The 27,037-nt window shown below is 37.0% G+C and overlaps 1 protein-coding gene across 2 annotated transcripts in view; it reads left to right on the top strand.

Annotated features, from left to right (window-relative positions):
- The window catches only part of DOCK4 (dedicator of cytokinesis 4), a 352,968-nt gene that overhangs the window by 296,886 nt on the left and 29,045 nt on the right, over positions 1–27,037 (top strand). For both annotated transcript variants that reach the window (XM_063446880.1, XM_063446881.1), the window contains 11 exons: positions 2,178–2,271; positions 3,835–3,983; positions 8,869–8,955; positions 9,511–9,615; positions 11,225–11,366; positions 12,988–13,154; positions 13,627–13,713; positions 18,279–18,455; positions 19,529–19,612; positions 23,140–23,259; positions 23,639–23,760. In XM_063446880.1, the coding sequence (XP_063302950.1) occupies positions 2,178–2,271; positions 3,835–3,983; positions 8,869–8,955; positions 9,511–9,615; positions 11,225–11,366; positions 12,988–13,154; positions 13,627–13,713; positions 18,279–18,455; positions 19,529–19,612; positions 23,140–23,259; positions 23,639–23,760 (1,334 nt within the window). The remainder of the gene's footprint in view (positions 1–2,177; positions 2,272–3,834; positions 3,984–8,868; positions 8,956–9,510; positions 9,616–11,224; positions 11,367–12,987; positions 13,155–13,626; positions 13,714–18,278; positions 18,456–19,528; positions 19,613–23,139; positions 23,260–23,638; positions 23,761–27,037) is intronic.

Below are 27,037 nucleotides of genomic sequence, written 5' to 3' on the forward strand. Positions count from 1 at the left end.
ACTTGACATCTGAGCGGGGTTTGTTATATTTAGCAATCAAGCAACATTTACCATAAAGCCCATGAGGCCTCTCTTAAAGGTACTTCACACTTTGACATTGACAAGATTGCGGCCTATTGTAAAACAAAGCAGCTTATTAACCCAAACCTCCTCAGGTTCTTGTCCGTGCCGAGTTTCTCTATGTTCAAGATCAATATCTTGTAGCCAGGTTTATGTTCTTTGTTGACACTATCAATCATTTACCAACAAATCAACAATTTAACAACTCGATTCTCGCAGTATTGTGGATAACTGTTCTTTGCAGGTCACAAAACTACAATTGCACTAAAATTATCTGTGAGACCAGCAATATTTTAGCTATTGTATAATGTACTGTAATGTAATTTCAATACAGATTACGCCACACTATTATCTTAACAGCAGCAAACTCGCATCCCTGGTACTGCGATTTGCTAAATTGAGAATGTTGGTTACCCCGTCATTAACTTATTCACTGAGTGTTTTACTGGGAAGACTAATTTTGGTTTTATTCACTTAATCTGGAATTGTGGAGCGCTAACAAGAAGCCAAAATTGCAGTCTGATATTTTTCCACTGAGAAATCCGTAAGACATTCCTCTTTTTTCCATAATTTCACATAAAGCAAGTTCCATACTATACAATAACATTTAAAAACAAACAAACATGCAAAGAAACAAACATTGGTTTCCACAGTTGCAATGCCCGTGTTGGGACAGCAGTGTTTAAGCTTAACACAGATATTTTTAGACAACAGCAATTATTACATGTTACAATGCCAATTTTAACTTCATTTTTGGGTTTATCCGTTAAAAATGTTTTTCAATAAAAAAGTAATCCAGGAAGACGTAATACTCAAGTTCATTAACTGCCCCAGTGAATTTAGTGAGGGATCTTGAAGTTTAGGGTTACTTTTTTCAGTCAAATATTCAGCTAGCTCTTGACAACTAAATGACTAAACAGTGAGTCCATCAAATTTGTTGACCCAAGTATGGGCTATGTAGTTTGCTCTGAATATGTGACCTAATCAATCTCACAATTTAACTGATATATGTTACATTACACGTCAGTATTCATCAACCATTTACTGAATGACAAAGCTATCATTGGTATTCTTTATGTTTGTAAAATGCATTTTACTAAAGGCTTCAGGAGAATCATGATTAATATACAGTGGGACCTCGGTTTACGAATTTAATGCGTTCTCCGGGACGTTTCTTATTGTGAAAAATTTGTAAACATAGGAATGCATTGAAAATCAATTAATCCGTTCTGAAGGTCAGAAAAAAGTAAAAATGAGCTAGCATGGAAACCAACCCACAATGCAGAAAACACAGTATAAGGTATGCAAACGACAAAGCTCAGCTCCCTACCTTTCCACAGCTTGGTAAATGCACCAAAAAGTCCCCAAACAACTGCAAACAGTTTCCAAAATAGCTCCCAAACTCAATGCAAAAGCCGCTCCAACACCTCCACACTCGACGCCACGTGCTACCCACAGGCTCCAGCATGCAGGAGGCGGTGCTGTAAACCTTCCAGGTGCAATGCATCCTGGGAAAACTAGCTTTGTATTGCGAAACAAATTTGTAAACCGAGGCATTATTTTCAGTGGATTTTCATTTGTAAACCGAAAATTATGTTAACCGAGGCATTTGTAAACCGAGGTACCACTGTAGTTTACTAACATTGGGATGCCTAGAAAATAGGTGTACAATTTAAAGATAACCTAGACCAGGGATAGGCAACCTTCGGCACTCCAGATATTGTTGACTACATCCCCCATAATGCTCTTACTCCCATAATGCTACAAAGCATCATGGGAGGTGTAGTCCAAAACATCTGCAGTGCCGAAAGTTGCCTATGCCTGACCTAGACAGTGTAGTTCATAAATATCTTGATAAGGGTAGCTATAACTGTATGATATTAAGTAATAAGAATATTAATGTTGCCTTTTTTTAAAGCACCACAGATTTTTTTTCCTTTTTGTTTTGTCTTTGGAAATTATGGTATCGTTACTCAACTCATGAATGTTTTATACGTGTTTTTTTTTTACTATAGTATAACATGTGACTTTGCATTTTTATTTATATATCAAAGTCAATACGCAGAATTCTCTCAAAACAATATTTATTTTTGTGGTATTGTAATTACTTTTTGCAGAACTTCTACAAAACCGAGTTGAACAAAGAAGAAATGTACATACGCTACATCCACAAACTCTATGATCTGCACATGAAAGCACAAAATTTCACAGGTAAGCCAATACCTTGAGCAAAGTGCCTCCCAACTATTCCTGGAATACTTTTTGACTACTGGAAAATAATATATTTACTGCCAAATAACACTCATTTACATTGATTCTCAAGGGTTTTTAACACCTTCCCACCCAATAATGTGTATTCATGAGATGTCTTGTACTTTGCATTATTTAAAAAAATATCCCATAAATGCCAACTTATGTTCACTCTTTGCTCCAGTGTTGGTTCTAACTTTATTGGGGGAAAAAAATCCAACAGGGTTCCAGTTTTTTCCTCTACATCTCAGCAGGGGGACTATAAATGCTGACCCCCTTCTCAATCCTTCTACTCTGTATGGCGACTGTTTTACGTCAAACTTCTAAGCTGGATTCTAGCAGCTTGAAAAGTAGGGGAGAAAAGGTTATGAGTAGTGCGAGCATACTGCAGAGGTAGTGTGTAATATAATAATAGAAGCCTAAAGTAAACCTGATTGGTGAAACTGTGCTTCATGTCCTCATAATGCAATCAACTGACATTTTTATGAAGCTGTATTCTTCAGTAATGCCATGAGTTTTCCCACCAATAGACATAAACTGTGTTCTTGAACACATTTTTGAACACAAAAATACATTCCTGGTTTCTATATTCTAATGGCGCCTTTTTGAAGTTTTGCATAATACGGTATACTGCATAAAATCTCCAGAACATGTTATCTCCCAAAATATGTTTAAAGGATACATTAATAAATCAACAACTAAGATTTTGAACATTTACTTAATTATATTGGTTAGGTATCCTTGAAGAACAATCTGTGCATGCCGTTATTATTTTATCACATATGTGAAAAAAAAACATGGTTTTCTGGTATACTTATTTGATACGAAATTGACAGTGTAGGGATTATGCGTGCAAACGTTGACCTACATCGAGTGTCTCAAGGTTGAAATGCAGTATTTTTTTTTTTATTTACTACAATCTCATAGGATTTCTCTTTAAACTGTGACTTGTCATGGACTGAACAGGTCATTTAATTTTTTTTTACCAAAATAGCTGAGCTACATAAAAAATATATAGCTGGTAAATTGAGTTTGTTTTTTTTGGCCTACACTTTTAATTTCTGTAGTCAGCTCTAAAAAAAAAAAAAAAAAGAAGTTTAGTATATATTCCCAACAATCTTTATGGCCATATTTTCTTGGTCTTCAACTTCGCAATCACTTCTTAATTTGTTGCTAGAATAGAGACCTAATCTTAGAATGTAATCACTTAACAAATAGAAATGGATTGCAACTTTTAGACAGAAAGTTCTCATTCGGGAAAATTTCCAACCCCGCTATTGTGACAACTTTTATCCTAATTTCTCCAATTTCACGTCAATTCACTGTATACTCTATTAACATCCCATTCTTTAGTACCGTATAATGAACTTTATAATTAAGAATGGGGTTTAAAGCTGACAGGGTCTTGCATTTTTGGTGATTTGTGTTTGTGTGTGAAAGCAGGGCTCTGAATTGCTGAGGTTTTATTCTTTCACATAACTCTGATATTTCATGTTACCCCTTTCTTTAATTTGTTTACACCAGAGGCTGCTTACACTCTTCTTCTCTATGACGAATTACTGGAATGGTCTGATCGTCCTTTAAGAGAATTCCTCACATACCCAATGCAAACTGAATGGCAGCGAAAGGAGTATCTTCACATGACTATTATCCAGAACTTTGATAGGGGCAAGGTAAGTGTAAATTGTATCCATATTTGATCTGCATTCACATATTTACTTGAAGCTTGCTATGTTAATGAGAGCCGCAAAATGTTTTTTATTATAAGAATATTAAGAAAATGTGTTCACATATATGGGAGTACATTTGCAAACATCACTGGGTAACCTAGAGCCTTCCAGCTGAAGTGGTAGAGGTTAACACAGTGAAGGAGTTTAAGCATCGTGGGATAGGCATAATGCTGTCCTAACTATAAGATAAGGCCAGGGACTAATGAAAGTATTTAGAAAATCGGACAGACTAGATGAGCCGAATGGTTCTCATCTGCCGTCACATTCTATGTTTCTCTGATAGGATTGGCTAATAACGTAATGATCACTTGGTATTATTGCACTCAATCTCCAACATGGCTCAGTTAATACGGTTTGCCTCAGAATTCTAAGATATCTAGATTAGCAATAACTAGAAAAGTAGCTTTTATATATACAGTATCTCACAAAAGTAAGTACACACCTTACATTTTTATAAATATTTTATTATATCTTTTCATGTGACAACATTTAGGAAATGACACTTTGCTACAATGTAAAGTAGTAAGTGTACAGCCTGTATAACAGTGTGAATTTGCTGTCCCCTCCAAATAACGCAACACACAGCCATTAAGTAGAAATGTCCAAATTGGGCCTAATTAGCCATTTTACCTCCGCGGTGTCATGTAACTCGTTAGTGTTAAAAGGTATCAGGTATAAATGTAGAGCAGGTGTGTTAAATTTGATGTTATAGCTCTCATACTGGTCACTGGAAGTTCAACATGGCACTTCATGGCAAAGAACTCTCTGAGGATCTAAAAAAAAAAGAATTGTTGCTCTACATAAAGATGGCCTAGGCTATAAGAAGATTGCCAAGACCCTGAAACTGAGCTGCAGCATGGAGGGCAAGACCATACAGCGGTTTCACAGGACAGGTTCCACTCAGAACAGGCCTCACCATGGTCGACCCAAGAATTTGAGTGCACGTGCTCAGTGTCTGCCTGTGTGTGTGTGGCTGTCTGCCTGTGTGTGTGTAACTGCCTATGTGTGACTGACTGGGCAGACTAGATGGGCTTAATGGTTCTTATCTGCCGTCACATTCTATGTCTGTGTGTGTGTGTTTGTGTGTGGCTGTCTGTGTGTGACTGCCTGCGTGTGTTTGTGTGTGTGCGTGTGTATGGCTGTCTGCCTGTGTGTGACAGGGTGTGTGGGAAGGGGGAAGGAGTGGGGGGAAGGGAGGGGGGGGGCGCTGTGAAGATTTTTCGCACAGGGCGCCCAAAGGCCTAAGGCCGGCCCTGAGAGCATGATCCCCTCCCTTCAGAGACTGGGCCGCATGGCAGTATTCCAACATGATAACGACCCAAAACAATCCTCCAAGACAACCACTGCCTTGCTAAAGAAGCTGAAGGTAAAGATGATGGACTGGCCAAGCATGTCTCCAGACCTAAACCCTATTGAGCATCTGTGGGGCATCTTCAAACGGAAGGTGGTGGAGTGCAACATCTCTAACATCCACCAGCTCCATGGTGTCGTCATGGAGAAGTGGAAGAGGACTCCAGTGGCAACCTGTGAAGCTCTGGTGAACTCCATGCCCATGAGGGTCAAGGCACTGCTGGAAAATAATGGTGGCCACACAAAATATTTGCACTTTGGGCCCAAGTTTGACATTTCCACCTAGGTGTGTACTCACTTTTGTTGCCAACGGTTTAGACATTAATGGCTGTGTGTTGAGTTATATTGAGGGAATATTTACACTGTTATACAGGCTGTACACTTACTACTTTAGATTGTAGCAGAGTGTAATTTCTTCAGTGTTGTCACATGAAAGGATATAATAAAATATTTACAAAAATGTGAGGGGTGTACTCACTTTTGTGAGATAGAGTGTGTGTGTGTGTGTGTGTGTGTGTATATACATACATACCAGAAGATTTGTAGTGGGGGGAAAAGTGTGGATGAGAACCCCTTCCACCTGAAGTAAGTGGATAGTTAATAAGATAATTAATACATTGCTAAACACAAATGCACACACCAGTCAAGCCATAAGACTTGCTTTTCCCACAGAAATCTCACTTTAACAGTGCTCTCACTACTGCAAGGGTTTCTGGGTAGGCATATGCAAATGAGCTCAACAAAGAACACCATTTTTGCCTCATTTCCACTTTATAATGGATTCCTTGGAATATGTCTCTGCTGTATACAACAGCTTTGATACACAACTCAGGAAGAGGAGCAAAGCCAGTGAACCACAAATGGACAGCTGTTTCGTTGTTAATGCAACTCATCAGCATGATTGCTATGGAGGCTTGGCGTTACTTGTTAAGTACATACACTCTTTTGGTATGTACTTTGCAAAATCCTGCAGATATGCAGCCTATCACCCTCCCATCCAAGTCCTCCTTTATAAGCCTGATCCGTCAGTTCCATTCCTCTTCCATTGGTTCCAATGCTTATTCTCAAATCGTGGCCCACCTTCCCACCTGTGAGTGCATTCTTAGTTGCAAAGTTTACCTATTTATACTGTATTATACTATATCATCATTTAGAGAAACATCATGTAGAGTTTGTCTTATAGGACACCAGAAACCTTCCATCTGTTTACTGCAGAGGCCCAATATAATCTTCTAAGTTGTGCTATTTGCGCTATTTGCCATTCTGACATATTCTATTAGTTAAGATATGCAATAAAACAGCTAATATAATTTTCAGCTGTGTTATCATTTTATTATAATTATAAAAATGGTTTATTGCATGCATTAAAAATTAGCTGCAGCAATTTATCACATCTCATTTTGCTAGAAATAGAAGTATACGGGAAGTGTAATAGGTTGACAAGTTCAACTGTTGGGGATAAGGTTTATTGCATGCGATAAACTTTATTTAATCAAGATTATTTTATGAATGTTTGGGTCTGGTGAAGCAGACCAGCCACTGATCTGACTGTATTTTTCTTTTGTATGGCTGTGAGTGGGGTTTATATAAATACATGTCTGGGCTGTCAATGCTATTCAGCTACAACAAAGTATACTCACTATCTTAGAGGTGGCATAAAGGGAACACTTGTTAGTGGTCTTATTCTACACCGGGCTTAGGCCGATGGGCAGTAATTAACTGGTAACTCTGCTCACATGTTTCTTCCTCCATTCCCTTGTGATGATCTGGTGTATCATTACAAAAATAGATTAGTTATAAGGTTAAAATATAAGATAATAATGATAAAAATAATCATGGTTATTATTATTATTATTATTATTATTAATATTTGTTATCTGCTAGAAAAAGGAAGGAGCCTCAGGTTCTCTTTAATAACCAATAAAAAGACATACCTTGTCTGGATGGCTTGTACCCAGGTATGGTGAGTCATCCAACTTGAAAATAAAATGCAAACACTCCAAAGATAAAACTCTTCCTTTACTGTAGCATGATACATTTAAAATAACAAAAAAGAAAGCCCAACACTGCAAAGAAGATCAATTTAGAAAAGCCACAAAAAAATAAATACAAAAAACCCTGGCTCTACTCATCACTCCTTATGCGTTTCATGCTAAACAAGCACTTAGTCATAGGTGATTCATCCTCCACATTAACTTCTCTCTATTGAATAGCTCAAAGACACTACTGTTTTAAGAATGGGGCAGCAGATGGCAAATTCACTTGAGTTGTAGTAAAATTGCAACTCATAGGCTATCTAAGTATCATATGGTATATGTTCCTGCTACAAATATGGTTATACCATTCACACCTTCTGTAAAGGAAAAATACGTATTACTTACTTAATCCAATATTGTCAATGTATGTTCTTGTAATCCTAATTATCTACCCATGGGGTGAGCTACTATGAAAAAAAAAAAACACCTTCAATACAAGAGGCAACATTAAATAAAGGAAGATATCCTCCCCCAACAATTAGATCCCAATGATGGCCTTCAAATCAAAGAGCGCTTTATCTCTTAACATTCCGATTGTCTGGAACAAATGTTGGCCAAAATATTCAAGCTGTAAATATATTTGTTAGAGAATGTTTCCAATTTGGATTCGTTATCCTGAAACTCATAATTCCCTGGACATTTATCCACAATTTACTTATTGGTGAACAAAACAACTTAGTATTTCTATTTTGTCCAAATACACTGTTAAATACCATGTATTTTTCTTCTTTAAATTGTCCTTCGCCAATGTTAAGATGAAGTAAAAATATCCTTCATAGAGTTATGAAATAAAAAACTTTTAGCTATGCTATAACCAGTTTTACTTTTTTGGGTGCTTAACAAAACAAGCCTTTGTATTAAAAGGTTACTCCAAGCATCATGACCACTGTAGTGATTTAAAGTGGTCATGGTGCCTGGAATCTGTATGTGCAGCACTTAGCCAAGTTTAACACTCTCAGTCAATGAATGACCCGCAGCTGGAGCACCAGGGGGGCATTGGAACCTGGCAGGGACCCAGTTAAGGAAGCAAAACATTGCTAAGCCATTTGCCCCATCACTGGGAAACCCGGCCAGGGTACTACTGGCATCAGAACCACTACAGCTTGAAATAACCCATTAAATATTTTTGTCTTAACCAACAACTAGAGAAAAAATTGTAATTATTCTATACACGTGTAACAATCCTATAATTGTACTCTTGAAGTTTAAGCATGTAGTCTTCATTAATTGCATCCTTAATGATGACTGTTAAAATACTTTGGGGTATTTAAATCATACAGCTAATTGTTGAATATGATGGCCCTTTTGACAGTATGTGAAGATATGAGGTACTGCCTAAATAGAGTGGCACTAATTTGAATTAATTTGCACATAGAACACAACACTAATGCAAACCATTTAATTGCATTCACACTGAACGATTATTTTTTTTTGTGTTGCAGTGTTGGGAAAATGGAATAATTCTCTGCAGGAAACTTGCCGAGCAATATGAAAATTACTATGACTACCGAAATCTCAGCAAGATGAGGGTAATTTCTCTAAACCATTTAATTTGCTTTTGACTGTAATTTATGCTTCATAACTTTAAATATGTTCTTTAGAATTTATTTACCTGTGCTTTATGTTCGTGTTTTATAAATAAAAAAATAAAAAAGTCTGATACAATTCATTATATTGATATGAAACAATTATAAATCTTCTGTTATATAATCATGAGATTTTTATTGGTGACTTATCATATACAATCCTGCCCCTGTTCCCCATTCAAAAAACATTTGAATAAAAAAACACCTACAAGCACTGTAAATGACTATAATATTGTATCAATGTACACCCAATCCAAAATATTCCATATAAAATCAAATGACATGTTTTATATTTTTACACCTTTAATGGATTCTAGTAATGATTATATATTGTTTCAGTAAAATTTTCTTGCTTCCACTTTGTTACTTTTTAAATGACTTACTTTTTAAATGACTGCTAGTAAATGTAAGAATGAGACAAGTATGGACAGATGTCTTTTCAAATGATGCGAGTCAAATATTTGTATCACTTATATTCTGTTTTCAATTTTCTAACAGATGATGGAAGCATCTCTGTATGATAAAATTATGGATCAACAGCGTTTGGAGCCGGAGTTTTTTAGAGTTGGATTCTATGGCAAAAAATTCCCATTTTTCTTGAGAGTAAGTATTAAGTAATGAAGGGGTATCCCCTCATAAAATTTTAAGTGAAAGATCTTTTCACCTGGGATGTTTACATTTAGTTTTCAGACTGTCTGTGTATCACAAGAAAGACTTAAAATTATTTTTAATATGCCGCTATTGTTGGCTCTGTAAAGACAATGCCCGCTTAAGAAGGCAACCAAACTTCAATATTACTAAAACTATTTAAAATGTGATGTTAAGACGTTTCCTTATTAAATGCATACTCTTAAGATCTCTTTGTGGCAGGTTAATCTATATCTATATCTGCATGTTTTTAAAACAGAACGACTTGGAAATCTGCAGGTTTTGCTGTCTGTGGATTTAAGACTTTATGAAGTTTGCCATTGTTGAAGATTGATACTTGAACATTTACTAATGAATAGAGAATATTGTCCGTGGATATGAAGACAATATTATAAATGGCTATTTGGGGTTTTCTAAAATATAGAAGTTAAAGTAGAGTGAACCAGTTAAACTTAGAAGACTTTCAGAACAAATACCACTAAACTGAAAGGAAAACAAAAAAGACTTACAAAAAGGGACACATCTGTCTGATGCAGAAATATTGTCTTGAGATGTTTTATTGTGATACGCTTTAATTGGGCCATAGTGAGCACTTTGAATGAAATGGATCATTGGGACTTATGTGCTTAACCAGCTGCCTGATGGAAAGGTAAAAATTACCCAGACCGAGCCAGACACAGATATAAATAACCTTTCATTCATGGGTGACAATGGTATTTAGATGTCGCCGATGCCTTTAAGAATAATCAGTAAATTCAAGTGCAGCAAAAATCTGCTCTTCGTTTTGGTTGGCATTAACACTTTTACAACAAACTAAGTTAAATTAATATGGTCTGCTTTATAAAAAATATATACCTCTCCAATGTATGCCCAGTGTACCCCAATTTTTAAAATTGTATCATCTATCTTTTATCTTGATACTGGGCTGTCATAATTGTTCATAAATTCTATACATTTGGCGTAGAATAAAATATAAGCTACAATACAATAATAACAGAGAAAAACATTGAGAGTGGAAAATAAATGCAATAATCACACTCACAAACCAAAATTGATTGTAGGCATATCATAAAGATTGTAGAAACCTCAGGACTTGTGAAGCATCATGGCAAATAAGGAGGAAAAGAAATAAAAAATAATAGTGCAGAGTATCTCAGTCAAATAGACACTTTAATATAAAGACGCACTTACAGAATTGAAGTGGAAAACAGACACATCATATAAAATGGTTCAATCACAGGATCCCAGAAACAGAAAAACTGGAAAAAACGGCATACAAATAAAAAACAAATAAAAACAGATAAAACTCTGCACTTATCAAAACGGCCCTACGCCGTTATTATTGTATTGTAGATTATCTTTTTTTCTACATTATTTTGGGGCTGTGAGGAGTCCTTATCTACAGTACTTATAGTACAAGGGTAATTGTTTTAGAATTTTTTCTACCTATTGCCCACTAAGTGTGTGTTTTATCCACTATCTGGTGTATCTGTACATTTTGTATTTGGTTATTTGCCGTAGAATGGTGGTTACCATAAGCTAACCGACTTGTTTGTACTTTTAGAACAAGGAATTTGTTTGTCGTGGACATGATTACGAGAGGCTGGAGGCTTTTCAGCAGCGCATGCTTAGTGAATTTCCACATGCTATTGCAATGCAGCATGCCAACCAGCCCGATGAAACAATCTTTCAAGCAGAAGCACAATGTATCCTTTGAATATTAGGAATCCGAGGGCTTCATGCTTCTCCTCCAGATGAGATGATACATCGTAACTAATCACAAAGCTCTGCCTCTGTTTCCGCAGCCATTATATACCTATCAGTGTCATTGTCTTGATGAGCAACGTTTTTCTCTTCTTTTGATTTACTCCAGGTACAGATCATTACTAATCAATGATTGGAGTAGAATCTGCCATTAATGTAATATAAATGAATGCATTTTCTTTATTTCAATAGATTACACTCATGAAATGAATGTATTAAGAGACATATTATTTTAATCCAGTGCCTAACAATCTAACACCATACGAATCATGTAGTGGGGTGTTTTAACTAAACTGGACTACATGGAGAATGTATCTTTCTCTCTGCCTTCTGTACAACATGGTGTGTGACATCTCGCACTGTGATTTAAAAGACAAAATTCACTATGTCACTCGTCGTTAAAGGAACACTATAGTCACCTAAATTACTTTAGCTAAATAAAGCAGTTTTAGTGTATAGATCATTCCCCTGCAATTTCACTGCTCAATTCACTGTCATTTAGGAGTTAAATCACTTTGTTTCTGTTTATGCAGCCCTAGTCACACCTCCCCTGGCTATGATTGACAGAGCCTGCATGAAAAATAAACTGGTTTCACTTTCAAACAGATGTAATTTACCTTATAATTGTATCTCAATCTCTAAATTGAACTTTAATCACATACAGGAGGCTCTTGCAGGGTCTAGCAAGCTATTAACTTAGCAGGGGATAAGAAAATCTTAATTAAACAGAACTTGCAATAAAGAAAGCCTAAATAGGGTTCTCTTTACAGGAAGTGTTTATGGAAGGCTGTGCAAGTCACATGCAGGGAGGTGTGACTAGGGTTCATAAACAAAGGGATTTAACTCCTAAATGGCAGAGGATTGCGCAGTGAGGCTGCAGGGGCATGTTCTATACACCAAAACTGCTTCATTAAGCTAAAGTTGTTCAGGTGACTATAGTGTCCCTTTAACCCCTTAACCCCTTAAGGACACATGACATGTGTGACATGTCATGATTCCCTTTTATTAAGAAGTTTGGTCCTTAAGGGGTTAAGGACACATGGCATGTGTGACATGTCATGATTCCCTTTTATTCCAGAAGTTTGGTCCTTAAGGGGTTAAGCAATTTGACTAACTACTCTGGGAGGGCACCAGCGCACTCCTGGCACTTTAACCTCTACAACAGGATGTAGTAATTATGGTGCTTTAATTTTTTTTTATTTAATCTGAAGGTAGCACTGTCCTGCCATTCTTGAGATTAGTAGGGGTTATTTTAAAAAAGCAACATTCTGTCTTCCCAGTCCCTGTTTTGGGATAGCATTATCAGAAGACTGTTGGGAGTTAAATTCTCTTGTAGCAACTGCTGTTTGCACCTTCTGCCATTAATCCAATTCTTCTGCCATTATTGATATGTAGGGGGAAGACATATAAGTAATGGATATTGAAAAATCTGTTAATATCAAAGATACTTAAGGCTGAAGCATGTGTATAATATTTTATAGGTTTAATATAGGTTTATTTGAGAGCAGTATTCGTGATGATTATCTTCTTAGCTTTATGGATTGTCCTTAACCTTGTACTAAGATTTGCAGATCTATGCAGTAACCCCGATACCAGAGACTCAGGAAGTTTTGCAAAGAGACGGCATTCCTGATAACATCAAAAGCTTTTACAAAGTCAATCATATCTGGAGATTCAGATATGATCGGCCATTTCACAAAGGGACCAAGGATAAAGAAAATGAATTTAAGGTATCTGTCCACTGCTGTGGAAAATTGTTACCCTTTCTAAATAAAATAATAATTTACAATATTTGGTGTTAATTTAATGGATTCACAGAATTTTAAAGAGGGAGTTACAACACAAATTTCCATTTAATTTGCAAGTTGTTTCATGTTATTTTAAAAGTAACAGCATGGTACATGTATTTTTCTGTTATGCTTATTTAAAAAAAAAAAAATAAAAAAAACATTTTTTTTTACACATGTGCATTTTGTTTAGTTTTGCGCACAGTAGCAGAATATATTGGTATTTAATAAACTAATTATTCACAATGTAAGAAATTTAAAAAACATTTTAATTTTCACACTGGTCTCCTGTAAGTAATCTTTGTATGTTAATGAATGTGTGTGTGTACTGCGTGTAGTAGACAGCCATCTAATTATGTGCTACATTAAATCAAAGTGTCCGTTATTAAGTAAATAATGCCTGTGTTTATTTAAGAGTCTCTGGGTAGAAAGAACTGCGTTGACCCTGGTGCAAAGTTTGCCTGGTATTTCTCGTTGGTTTGAAGTAGAAAAACGGGAAGTGGTGAGTACTGGTATAACCGATGGGAAACATTTGTCTTCCGAAAGTTTGGTTGTGTTTCTGTATTAATGTAATATTCTTTTCCATTTGCTGACTGTTATCATGAAAGGTTTTTAAGTTCCTATTTTATTTAAGTTTCACACTGCACTTTTTAGGCTTGTTTTCTGTATTTCTGTATTTCTGCTTGCTTTTCTTACTTACCCATCCTATCTTGCCTTTATGATCTTGTGGCTACTCTTTAATTGTATCTTGCCTTCAGCTTCTGACTGCTGTTTCTTCCTTTCTTTCTCCTTTATTATGTCTCTTTTCTTTTCATTTCTCCTTTGTCTATTTGCCGACTGTTCCTTGATTCTTTAGCTCTTTTCATTTCTATTGTTACTATATCTTCAATCCTGCTTCCTGTCACTGTATCACCTTTATTCTATCTTATCTGCCTTCTTTCTCTTTCTAAGTCACCTTTCTTCATCTTTCCACTGTTTATCCTTACCTTTCTCATTTTTTTATTTTTTATTTCCATAGTATTTTTTATTCTACCACCTTTCTTCATTCCCACCCCTCCTATTGCCTCCACTATTTATACTGCTTCTTGTTACCGATGCTGTTTTATTTCTTTATCTACTCTGTTTGTATTGTTCTTCAATCTCCCTCGCACTTCTATCTTGGCATTGTCCTTCCTCAATTCTGAACCCCTTTCTTTCCTCCATTGAGCCTTTTTCTAGCCACTTTCCTTTATTCTGACTAGGTTAATCTGTTTTATAGTCTGTAAGTCAGACATTTACTAGCCTGGTGGCCATATATGCATTAGAGATGATATCCCAGTCCAATTTTTATTACAACAAATAAGGTGAAATAGCAGTTTCAAGAGTCTAGAAAACAATGATATCTGTGAAGAGATAACCACGTGACGGACAGAATCTATCGATTGGCAACATTCTAGATTTAGATTTTTACAGATATTGCAGAAGTAAAATTCTGCATTGCCCCATGGCGGCAGTTGATTTGAACCCTGGGTGCCTTGAGAGACCCATTTTTTTGAAAAAGAAAGATAAGAAAAAACAAGCAAAGCCAAAAAACAAAACACTTGAAACTAACTTGACAAAACCAATACTTGCATCATAACTACTACAATAACCGGTAGTTGTCATGATGCTTAATGTTGTTTACTTTGTTGCTTTAAAATATTCTATGTGAATGCTTGGGAATCTCCTCTATCACTTTGCACAAATAGATTATGTGTAGCATGCGTTTTCGGTAAACTAAGCATTCATTGTGCATTTAGAGTTTTTAATTAAATTTTAGCCTCCCTCTTATTGCAGGCATCTTATGCCTGAATTGTTTTCTAATAAAACCAAACTCTATTATCCAGTTGTTTAACATAAGGTAGATTAAAGAAAAGTGTTTTTTTATTTTCTCATTAGTTTTTAGTACCAACACTCAGTGGCCACTTTATTAGGTACACATTATTTCTACTGTGTATCCTACTATTTTTTTTTTTTTATTTTTTTTTTAAACCTAGAACAGAGAAGAGGAGGATTGAGGGCACACGTGGAACATGCGTTTCTCAGTAGTCGTGCAACCATAAATACCAAAACACATACACAATACAGATAAAAAAATAAATCATACACAAAAACATTACAGTTCTAAATTTCACAAAGTTACCGTAAATACTCGTGTATAAGTCGATCTCATGTATAAGTCGAGTGCAGTTTTGTGACCAACAATTGTGAAATATGCTATGCCTCGTGGATACGTCGAGGGTAAAACTTGGGGCTATGACATTCTGTGATTTTTATAATTATATACACACACACTCATACAAACACACACACTACATTATATACACACACACTCATACAAACACACACTCTGCATTATACACACACACTCATACAAACAATCTGCATTATACACACACACTCATACAAACACACACTCTGCATTATATACACACACACTCTGTGTGTATATAATGCAGAGTGTATGTTTGTGTGAATGCAGAGTGTGTGTGTGTGTGTGTATAATGCAGAGTGTGTTTGTATGAGTGTGTGTGTTTGTATGAGTGTGTGTGTTTGTATGAGTGTGTGTGTATATAATGCAGTGTGTGTGTTTGTATGAGTGTGTGTGCATATAATGTAGTGTGTGTGTTTGTATGAGTGTGTGTGTATATAATTATAAAAATCACAGAATTTCATAGCCCCAAGTTTTCAATTTTTTTTATTTTAGTATTATTATTATTATTTTTTTTAAATTTTAACATTTAAATGATTTTTTATTGTAATATATATATATTTTTTATTATTATTTTTTTTTGTCCCCCCTCCCTGCTTGTTAGGGAGGGGGGCTCTCATTCCCTGGTGGTCCGGTGGATGGGCTGTGTAGGAGGGGGGCTGGCAGCGAGCTGTTACTTACCTTTCCTGCAGCTCCCTTCTCCTCCGTGCCGGTCAGCTCCCTTCTCCTCCCCTGTAAGTCTCGCGGTGTGAGTGCCGCGTGGAGCGTTGCCATGGTAACCTGTGGCAATGCTCTGACCCCGCGGCTCTTGCGAGACTTACAGTGGAGGAGAAGGGAGCTGACCGGAACGCAGGAGAAGGGAGCTGACAGGAGCTGCAGGAAAGGTAACTTACAGCTCACTGCCAGCCCCCAACAGGACTGCCGGGCTTGTTATGAGCTGGGCGGTCCTGGTCTGTATTATGGCAATGTAAGTTGCCATAATACAGACACTGACTCGAGTATAAGTCGAGTGGGGGTTTTTCAGCACAAAAAAATTGCTGAAAAACTCGACTTATACTCGAGTATATACGGTACTTAAAATCACCTATCTTAGCAAACAAATGTGGGATTCATATGGCCATATAGTGGGGGCAGCAGGGGCAGAGGGACACTTTAGTGTTAGAAATACATCTTTGTATTCCTAATACTAAATCATCCCTTTAACCCCTTAAGGACCAAACTTCTGGAATAAAAGGGAATCATGACATGTCACACATGTCATGTGTCCTTAAGGGGTTAAATTGAAACTGTGATAAAAAAAGTTAACACAATTGCACAATTCCAATTGATCTTAAAGACACAACTATATAAACAATGCTGAAAATACAGTTAAGAAAAGAAAAACGTAGAACATAATGCTAATCCCTTATAATGTGCATTTGATTAGCAAAATAAATGAAGCTGTACCACCCTACTGAGCACAAATGTCTCCTGTAAATGTAATTCTATAGAATAATTGTCACCTTAAGCAGACAGCAAACAGATTCAATCCTATAGTTAAAGTCCCCTAGTTCTTAAAATCACTGAAAGTAGTATACCAGTCCAGATGTATATTTAATACCATGTATAGATTAACATATGCTGTAAATAAGCAATCCACATGTTTGTAAGCAATGGAATATTGTGGAACAATCTGTATCTAAAGTACCCACATCATGGCAAAGGTATAAATGCACTCAGAGCAAAGTGTTCCAAGGACAGAAATCTGCAGTCTTAAAATTAATGCATTATTTTGCCTCATTTAATCCCAATGTTCAACGATCTGGTAAACTTCATTGACATGTAAATTTCTGGAAATCAGCATTTTCTGGGAAATTGAAATTAATCATAATTCTGTAGAACATATTGCTGATCTTGAAGTGTTGACATCTATTTTATAAATAAAATTAACAGGAATTAAACAAAATTAACAGACACAAAAAGGCTGACCGTTTAAAGATATCAGTTCCAGTGAGTAGGATTGTTTAAACTGAAATTTGACACGACCCTGATGGCCAGCATATGCAGAGTTGTTATTATTATTATTGGTCTTTATATAGCACCAACGTATTCCACCGCGCTTTACAATATTATGAAAAGGGGAAATTTAACAATAAATGAGACAATTACAAAATGCTGCATGATCAACCGGTAGAGGAGGACCCTGCTCAGAAGAGCTTACAGTCTAGAGGATGTTCATTAACCCCTTAAGGACACATTACATGTGTGTCATGGCATGATTCCCTTTTATAACAGAAGTTTGGCCCTTAAGGGGTTAAAGATGAATTGGGAGAGTTGGGAATATAAAGTAAATTCAAGTTCAATTTAAAATTATAGACTTATATAGACAAACTGGAAATGTTTCTAGCCAAACTGGAAATATTTATAGCCAAAGTGGAAAAACAAATTTCAAATGTCAACACATTTTTTTTTTTCAGGTTTGGCCCAATTGAGATATACTTTGAGTTCCTTGAATTCCAAGCAATTCACAATTTAGTGAATATCATTGACAGTATATTCTAGAAATGTCCTTGACTCAATTTTCAAAGTACAGAAAGTTTATTTAAATTACAAGCAAACGATTCTGGCAACCAGCTACAGCCATTGAAAGGATGGGAGTATATTGTGAACTGAATGTTTTGTGCCTGGGGCTTACTTGTGCCTGGAGTTCAATTCTAACATCGAATTAAACATTGGCCAATCTTTTGTGCTTAGTCTTGCAACAGTTATTGAACAAGATGAACAGTTTGGAAAAGTACTCAAAATGGATCAACCAGTTATTTTAATATTTAATATGATCTTTGTACGTATTGTTTTAGGTTGAAATGAGTCCTCTTGAAAATGCAATTGAAGTATTGGAAAATAAAAACCAGCAGCTGCGAACACTGATTGGTCAGTGCCAAACCCGGCAGATGCAGAACATAAACCCACTTACGATGTGTCTGAATGGAGTCATAGATGCTGCAGTTAACGGTGGTGTTTCTAGGTATCAGGAGGTAAGAATTAACACAAGTAAATTCGTCTTTCTTAGGCTTTTTATTTGTTTTCACCTGGCAACATTTATTAAAATTCTTATTACATTTTAAAGAGGACACAAGCATTCTTCTTAGCACAATAAAACATTACTTGTTGTTTTTTTTGCCACCCTTTGGTCCTAGGCGTTGGACATATTTTCTGATGAGGGTAGGTCAATCTGACCCAGTCAAATCAGCAATGGCCCAACATCCCCCAGACTTGTCAAGGTGCTAGACCAGGAATCTGACTTATTCTAAATGTGTTGAGGTCCACCTACCTTCATTAATGCCCATACAGGGTTACATACTAAAGAGACAATTGTGGGGAATACAAAATTAATTTCAAATTTAAGGTAGCTGAACTGGAAAAATACTACAAGTTAACTATGCCTCCAGTTTCGATACTTTAGCTTTAAATTTCAAAATCAAATTGAATTCACTTTGAGTTCCCCACAATTGTCACTTTAATAAAAACCCAGTAAATGTTCAGGACAATTTAAAAGACAGCTTATGGGAAATACTAGTATTAACTGTTACATTATGCATAGAAACGGAAAAAAGCAGAAACCTAATATGAATGGCTTGTTCATAGGATCATGGCTCTTCCATGATCCGGAGTATGAAACCCATCATAATGATATAAAGATGGCCATTTGGACCACATAAAAGCACTTATTCTATTGGATGTTGACTGGAACATACGCTCTCATCATATTGTTCTTACCTGTACACAAAGTATTCTAGTGAGAGTCTAGCAATCTAATATTTACAGCAGTGTAATTTAATGGGATATGATAAACTTAGAGAACCGATAAATAGATGGTTTAAAGGAACACTATAGCAATAGGAGCATGATAAAGAATATGTAATGTATTCAAATAACACGAGTTACATATTAATGCCATGACCATACATTTTTTGGCTCTCTGTATTTCTGTGTTTAGTGTAGATGAAACATAAAACACATTGTAAGTCTGACTTGGCCCTGTGTTATATGCGAAAAGTGATTTATCTATCTGTCCATATCTTACCATGCCCTGCTTTGTTCTATTTAGGCATTCTTTGTGAAGGACTATATCTTCAAGCACCCTGAGGATGGAGACAAGATCACACGCTTGAGAGAACTGATGCTTGAACAGGTAAAACATAACACTAAACACTAAAATGGAAATGAAAACAGTTGGACTAAATGATTAATTTACATTGTGGTTTACATAAAAACAATATCTTCAAGAATACATTACGGGAGCAAAATATTCTTAATTGAATGTTTACTTAATCCAAGTGGATTCTGATTGCATTTCCTCTACCATTCAGCAGGATACATGCTTAAATTACATTTAAAGGACAAAAGAAAGGCTTGTAGATGCTACTAGTAGAAATATCAGACCGTCTCTTGTATTGAATATTACCTGTTTATATTTAGCCTTGTAAGAGGATCACTGATGATGGCTGAGAGTTTTAGGAGCTGTAGAATGTTTACTAGCTGCAATCCAACAGTCCTTGAGTCCTGCGTTTTGTCATGCACAGTACATACACAGTACATACTCGACAAAACACATTTAGAAATATTTTTGCTAAACTAGAATAATTTAATGGGATTTAAACAGGATCATTAGTTAATTTCATCACTGAAATGAATCATCTATGTAGATGAAGCAACCACTTTTCCTTTCTTTGAGGACTGAGAAATGTTTTGTTTTGCAAATCCCTATCCTATGAGAGAAAGATTAATGGCAAGCTCTGACCCCCCTCCTCCAAGATTAATCTATTTTATAGAATGTACTAAAGACCCAAAGGACAGTGGTAATCAGAAAAGCCCAGTCTATCAATATCCCCATTAATCCACCAGCAGACCTGGAATATTGCTATATCCTGCATTTGTGGTGGTCCACAAGTATTCCAAAGCTAGAGTGACTCAGGAAAGTCTCTAAAACTTAAAAGGAACATTCCACTGCCCCTCAAAAAAAGATTTTAAAAAAAATGTTTTAAAAAAAATTCACTGTTTAGTATGAAAGCTTGCATGCATTAAATTATGCATTTGTTTTTACTTGGGGTATATCTTGCAGCAGCTTGCAAGATCTGAAAACCTCTTATCTGCAGCCTTTGCAAGCCCCTCTGCCCAGACTTTCTGTAGCTGTCCAATCACAATTATAATGCAGCTCAATGAGATGTCTATGCAAGACAGGAGCTCTGGGCAGTTGTCTGTATCTTGAGTTTAGCTAAACAACCAGGAACTAACAGGACCCATTGTCTGATTAACAGTGAACGGGGTGTAAAAAGATTTATTTATAAAAGGACTATATTCTATTAAAATCTGTACTATTTTTAAAATTAAAAAAGAGGATACACGCTTCAAGCATGATGAATCTCCTCCTCTTGATGAAAGTCGTAGCATCCCCAGAAGTTCATTTTTGTTTCTCATCATCATTGAGATACAGCTGATATCTCACTTGATGCAGTAAGCAATAGTTCATTGTCTGGCTTACCCTCTAGACTTAGGGAGACATTAAGAATAGCAAAAGCTGCGAGACCGGCTACAACATAAGATATTAAAATAAGCTAGAACAGAGTGCAAGAGAATAATAAGAACAGACACATTTGTTTTAGTTAATTTATACCTTACAGAGGAAGGTTGCATATCAGACTGATCACATGCCTGTGGGTAGTCCAGAAACTGTTTTGTACAAGAGAAACAACAACCCCATACAATACAACACGTAAATTACTAATAACACAAACATCTCCTTCACCTTCTTATATATGTAGTAGACTGCTTAGAATTATTATTATTATTTTTTAACAATGGTTAACACAAGTAACAGTCTTGTGATTGTAAAGGTGGATATTTTGTGCTATTTAATGAAGTTATATTGTTACCTTACACTTTTGAGGCCTAGGTTGCATTTTGAAATGATGTAACTAATAATAAACCATTTGAAACCATTTGGCATTCCTTCAAATGGGCTGTTCCAGTTCCCAAATGCTGAATTACATTGTGTCAAGAAAAATAACTATTTTCAAGTCATGTCACTGTTTTGCTTTACATTGCTTCTATTTCCCTCCACATGCCTTATTTTCAAGCTACTGAGAATTGTTCTCTGTGACACAATAAGCTTCCAGTCGATGTACCGCAAACAAAATGTCTCCTAGGAGTGATTATTCTTTGTGGGCAGTAGCGAAGCCTGCACGGATGAAAAAGCTTCTCTGTGTCTGTTGAGTCCAAAAAGCTTTTATTAACCAATTCAAATACACTCAGAAGGAAATTGTTTTCCAAGAAAGTCATTACATTTAAGTATGTTCCCTTACAGGAATTTATTTTCTTCTGTTATATAGTGTGCGTTTTGTACATGATGAGTGGATTTTGCTATTACTGAATATACTAAATGCTATACTAAATCTAATGGTTGTTTAAAAATAAAGAAAATAAAAAAAATGAAAAAAATAGACTGTGGCTACTGATAAAACTATTATGGCAGTCCCCACTGATTCTGGATCTAAACACTAAATATAATTACAATTGAATACAGGAACAAAATAGTCTATATTGCTATGCTTCATAAATTCTCATTTACTCACGGCATTCTGGAATCAGACCAAAAAGTCACATGGAGATGAGCATATGCTAGATGTGTATGAACAAAAGCAATATATGCTGAATATTCTTTTTACATGCTGTTTGGTACAAGCGTTGGCACTTAAAAGATCACCAAAAGTCGCAGCTGTTTAGAAATAACTTGCTTTTATTAGTGCTCACCTTGAGCTTGTAGAAAATAGCCCACATTTTTTTTAAGTTACAGACTATTTTCAGTGTCGCCAGATCTCAGTGTCGCCAGATTATTGTCTGAGAGGCACCCTGTCGGTATCAGTTTGTGCGTTCAGCTCAATGCCGGAGGGTTTTTACGAATGCAGTCCTTTTTGTGTATCTTTATTGATATACACAAAGCAAGTCCTCTAATACCTTACCACAGTGCTCCTTTCATATATTATTCCTGAATGGAGAGGCACTATAGTCACCAGCACTGACATTCAGCGTCTCATCGCTCTGCATGGAGATGCTAAACTTTCCCCAGCGTTGCATTGATTCAATGCATCTCTATGAGAAGATGCTGATTGGCTAGCGGGATGTTTGACTCTGCACCCCACCCTGCATCCTTTGTTAAGATCAACAGAATTGACAATCTCAGCCAATTCAATGCTTTTCTATGGATCCCGAGAACACGGATCGTGGGCAGGGCCAGCACTGACAGATTTGCACACCGCTGGAATAAAGGAATGTTTTTAAGTTATTTAAGGGTGTTTTCAACAATATAGGATCAGGAATACATGTTTGTATTCCTGACCCTATAGTGTCCTATTAAGCATCTGCAGTATCACACAGAGAATATATGTCATGAAGCATAACTTAGTGAATTAGAGTGTTATGACAAATTATTCTAGAATCAATCCTCTTTAATCCATGTACATGATTCGTCTAATTATGTTAATGTTACTTGTTTATTTCTTATTGCCTTGAAACCATACAGATCTACTGTGTGACCAAGAGTTTATATCATGAATTTGTGTTAATTCTTAATCGAACTTAGCTAAAGCTGTTAAATAATTCATCTGTAGGGAACAAAAAAGCAAAGTAAAGATTTAACTCAATTTGTCATTTGTTTTTAAGGCCCAGATTTTAGAGTTTGGTTTAGCTGTGCACGAGAAATTTGTTCCTCAAGATATGAGACCTTTACATAAGAAGATGGTGGACCAGTTCTTTGTAATGAAGTCAAGTTTGGGAATCCAGGTAGGAAAATAACTCTTTTTTCATAATGACTGATAATATTTGGATATTCATGTGGCTTAAAACAATACAATTTAACAAACTGAGCAACAGTGACATCTTTTGGTTATTAAGGTTCAATACATCTGACTTTTTAAAAACAGGCTTCCATATATAATCATATAACGTGTCAGAACCTGATGTTGCCGTGTTTATGATCAATGTTAAAGGACAGTTTGAAGTACAATGTCCACTTACTGGCCATGTGTTTGTCTGCTTTTACATTGTTACTGTTTGTGTGTTTGTTCTGGATCTAAGACAGGGTTTTGACCTGTAAAGGCATCACCTTGCACAAATGTAGATTGTGTGTTTTTTCCTAATAATTTTTTTATCGAACTATCAGGATTTCTCCGCTTGTGTACCACCTAGTCCTGTAAATTTCCCCAATGGAAGCCCTCGCATACCTAGAAATTCAGCACCTGCTATTTTGGGGCCCGATGCAGCCAGGGTGGTACCTAGAAGAAGGTAAAGTACCAAAAACATTATTTGTGCCATCACATGGAGATTTACCTTTACCTAAAGAATTTCTTGAGAATTCATTTTTTTATATTAAGAGAATTGTATCCTCCTTGTCTAGAATATATATGTATTTATAGTGCAAATTGGATTAGCCATATTAGTCCAGTAGACAAGATGCCAAATTACCAGAGTATTGTAGTATGCAATGATACCTTTTTTGTTGGACTAACATAATATTTCAAAGACAGAGAGTTTTCCTCTCTTTTTTAGGTCTGAAGCAATACTGATTAACATATAAATACAGAATGGTGACCGCACTCACAGGACTTGAAAAAGTAATACTTAACTTGTATTGATTCATCATTAAAAGAATGGTCGATGTTTCAGTCCCACCAAGGGGACTTGAATCAAGACAAGTAAAACTTGTTTTTTTATTTGTCCTGATGAAAGTGCCCTTGGTGGGACTGAAACGTCAACCATTCTTTTAATGATGAATCAATACAAGTTAAGTATTACTTTTTCAAGTCCTGTGAGTGCAGTCACCATTCTGTATTTTTGTATTTTTGATTGACCAGAATTTTTGAGTGACATTACCTGGAGTGCAAACCCCTTTGGGGATATATATATATATATATATTTATATATATATATATATATATATATATATATATATATATAAACACAATATCATCACAAAAGTAAAAAAAAACACTGTTTAAAAAAAAAATAAGAAGCTGAACAGATAAATCAGTAATATATGTTTTGGTGACAGTAGCTCCTCATTTAATTAGAATTTTGATGCCCTGGGAGTTCTACAGTATCCAGCTTTGATGCAGTAATCAGATGCCTGCAAGCTAATGTTCTGCTTCTGTACTCCTCTGAGCTAATCAGTGCCCGATTCTTCTTCTTTGGAATACATACATTGAAGTGTACAGTGCCACTAGCATTACTTTAATCTGACCATAATACATTACTGTCCTCCTTATATGTCATGCACGTTATTCCCGAAATTATTGCGCTGTACTTAAGCCTTGGTTTAATATTTTTGGATAAGCCTTTCAAATGATCACAATCTGTTAGCAAAACTTTGCAAATTATTTATCTACAAAAGTCACAATTAACCCCTTAAGGACCGCTGACGGTTCAGGACCGTCAGCGGTAAAACGTGCGTTTGGACCGCTGACGGTCCTGAACCGTCATAACGGTTTTGGGCTACTTACCTGATCGCCGTCGGTCCCACGGCGGCGATCAGCTCTCCTCCCGGTCCAGGGGGGTTGCCTGTCTGCCCGGGCAGTCCCCCCTCGGCAGATCAGGACCCCACGGCCATGTGATCACTCGATCACATGACCGCAATAGGGGTCTGTGTATCTGCCTGCAGGGGGACTGTCTGTGCTGACAGGCAGTCTCCCTGCATCTGTAAAATCAAAAATAAAGTGTAAAAAAAAAATCTGTGTAAAAAAATAATAATATGTGTATATATATATGCTATATATACATGTATTATATCTATATATACCTATATATAATATATGTATATATATCATATATATATAATGTCACACTAAGTGTATTTTTATATTTATATATACGTATATAATTATAAAAATACACTTATATTTAAATTACACACGAATATATACAATATATATAATAACTATATACCGTATATACTCGAGTATAAGCCGAGTTTTTCAGCCCATTTTTTGGGCTGAAAAACCCCAACTTGGCTTATACTCGAGTCAAGGTCTGTATTATGGCAATTTGCATTGCCATAATACAGACTGGGGGGAGAGGGGGGCTGGCAGAGCTGTACTTACCTGTTCTGCAGCTCCTGTCAGCTCTCTCCTCCTCTGCGCCGTCCGGTCAGCACCTCGGTCAGCTCCCAGTGTAAATCTCGCGAGAGCCGCGGCTCTCGCGAGATTTACACTGTGAGCTGACAGAAGAGAAGAACGGACGGCGCAGAGGAGGAAAGAGCTGACAGGAGCTGCAGAACAGGTAAGTACAGCTCTGCCAGCCCCCCTCTCCCCCCCCACTGAACTGCCACTGGACCACCAGGGAAGGAGAGCCCCCCTCCCTGCCATATATCAAGCAGGGAGGGGGGACGAAAAAAAAATATATAAATTAAATAAGAAATAATAAAAAAATAATAATAATAAAATAAAAATTAATAATAACAAAAAAAAGGGGTATAAGGACCACTATGGGAGGGGGGGGGTATAAGGACCACTATGGGAGGGGGGGGGATAAGGACCGCTATGGGAGGGAGGGGGGGTATAAGACCACTATGGGAGGGAGGGGGGGATAAGGACCACTATGGGAGGGAGGGGGGGGATAAGGACCACTATGGGAGGGAGGGGGGGGATAAGGACCACTATGGGAGGGAGGGGGGGATAAGGACCACTATGGGAGGGAGGGGGGGATAAGGACCACTATGGGAGGGAGGGGGGGATAAGGACCACTATGGGAGGGAGGGGGGGGGATAAGGACCACTATGGGAGGGAGGGGGGTATAAGGACCACTATGGGAGGGGGGGGGGGTAAGGACCACTATGGGAGGGAGGGGGGGATAAGGACCACTATTGGAGGGAGGGGGGTATAAGGACCACTATGGGAGGGAGGGGGGGTATAAGGACCACTATGGGAGGGGGTGGGATAAGGACCACTATGGGAGGGACGGGGGTATAAGGACCACTATGGGAGGGAGGGGGGGTATATGGACCACTATGGGAGGGATGGGGGGGATAAGGAACACTATGGGAGGGAGAAGGGGGATAAGGACCACTATGAGAGGGAGGGGGTGGGATAAGGACCACTAGGGGAGGGGAGGGTAAGGACCACTAGGGGAGGGGTGAGTCAGGACCACTGGGGGGGGGGGGGTGAAGGAACACGGGGGTGGGGAGGTAAGGACCACTGAGGGAGGAGGAGGGGAAGTCAGGACATATGGGGAGGGAGGGGGCGGCAAAATGTTTTTTGCCTACGGCGGCAAATATCCTTGCACCGGCCCTGCACACACTGCATTCATACACACACACACTGCATTCATGCACACACACACTGCACTCATACACACACTGCACTCATACACACATGCTGCACTCATACACACACACATACGCACACACTGCATTCATTATACACACACTGTAAATAAATATTCAATTAATATATTTTTTTTAGGATCTAATTTTATTTAGAAATTTACCAGTAGCTGCTGCATTTCCCACCCTAGTCTTATACTCGAGTCAATAAGTTTTCCCAGTTTTTTGGGATAAAATTAGGGGCCT

Source organism: Pelobates fuscus, chromosome 3 (assembly GCF_036172605.1).
Source record: "Pelobates fuscus isolate aPelFus1 chromosome 3, aPelFus1.pri, whole genome shotgun sequence".
Lineage (NCBI taxonomy): Eukaryota > Metazoa > Chordata > Amphibia > Anura > Pelobatidae > Pelobates > Pelobates fuscus.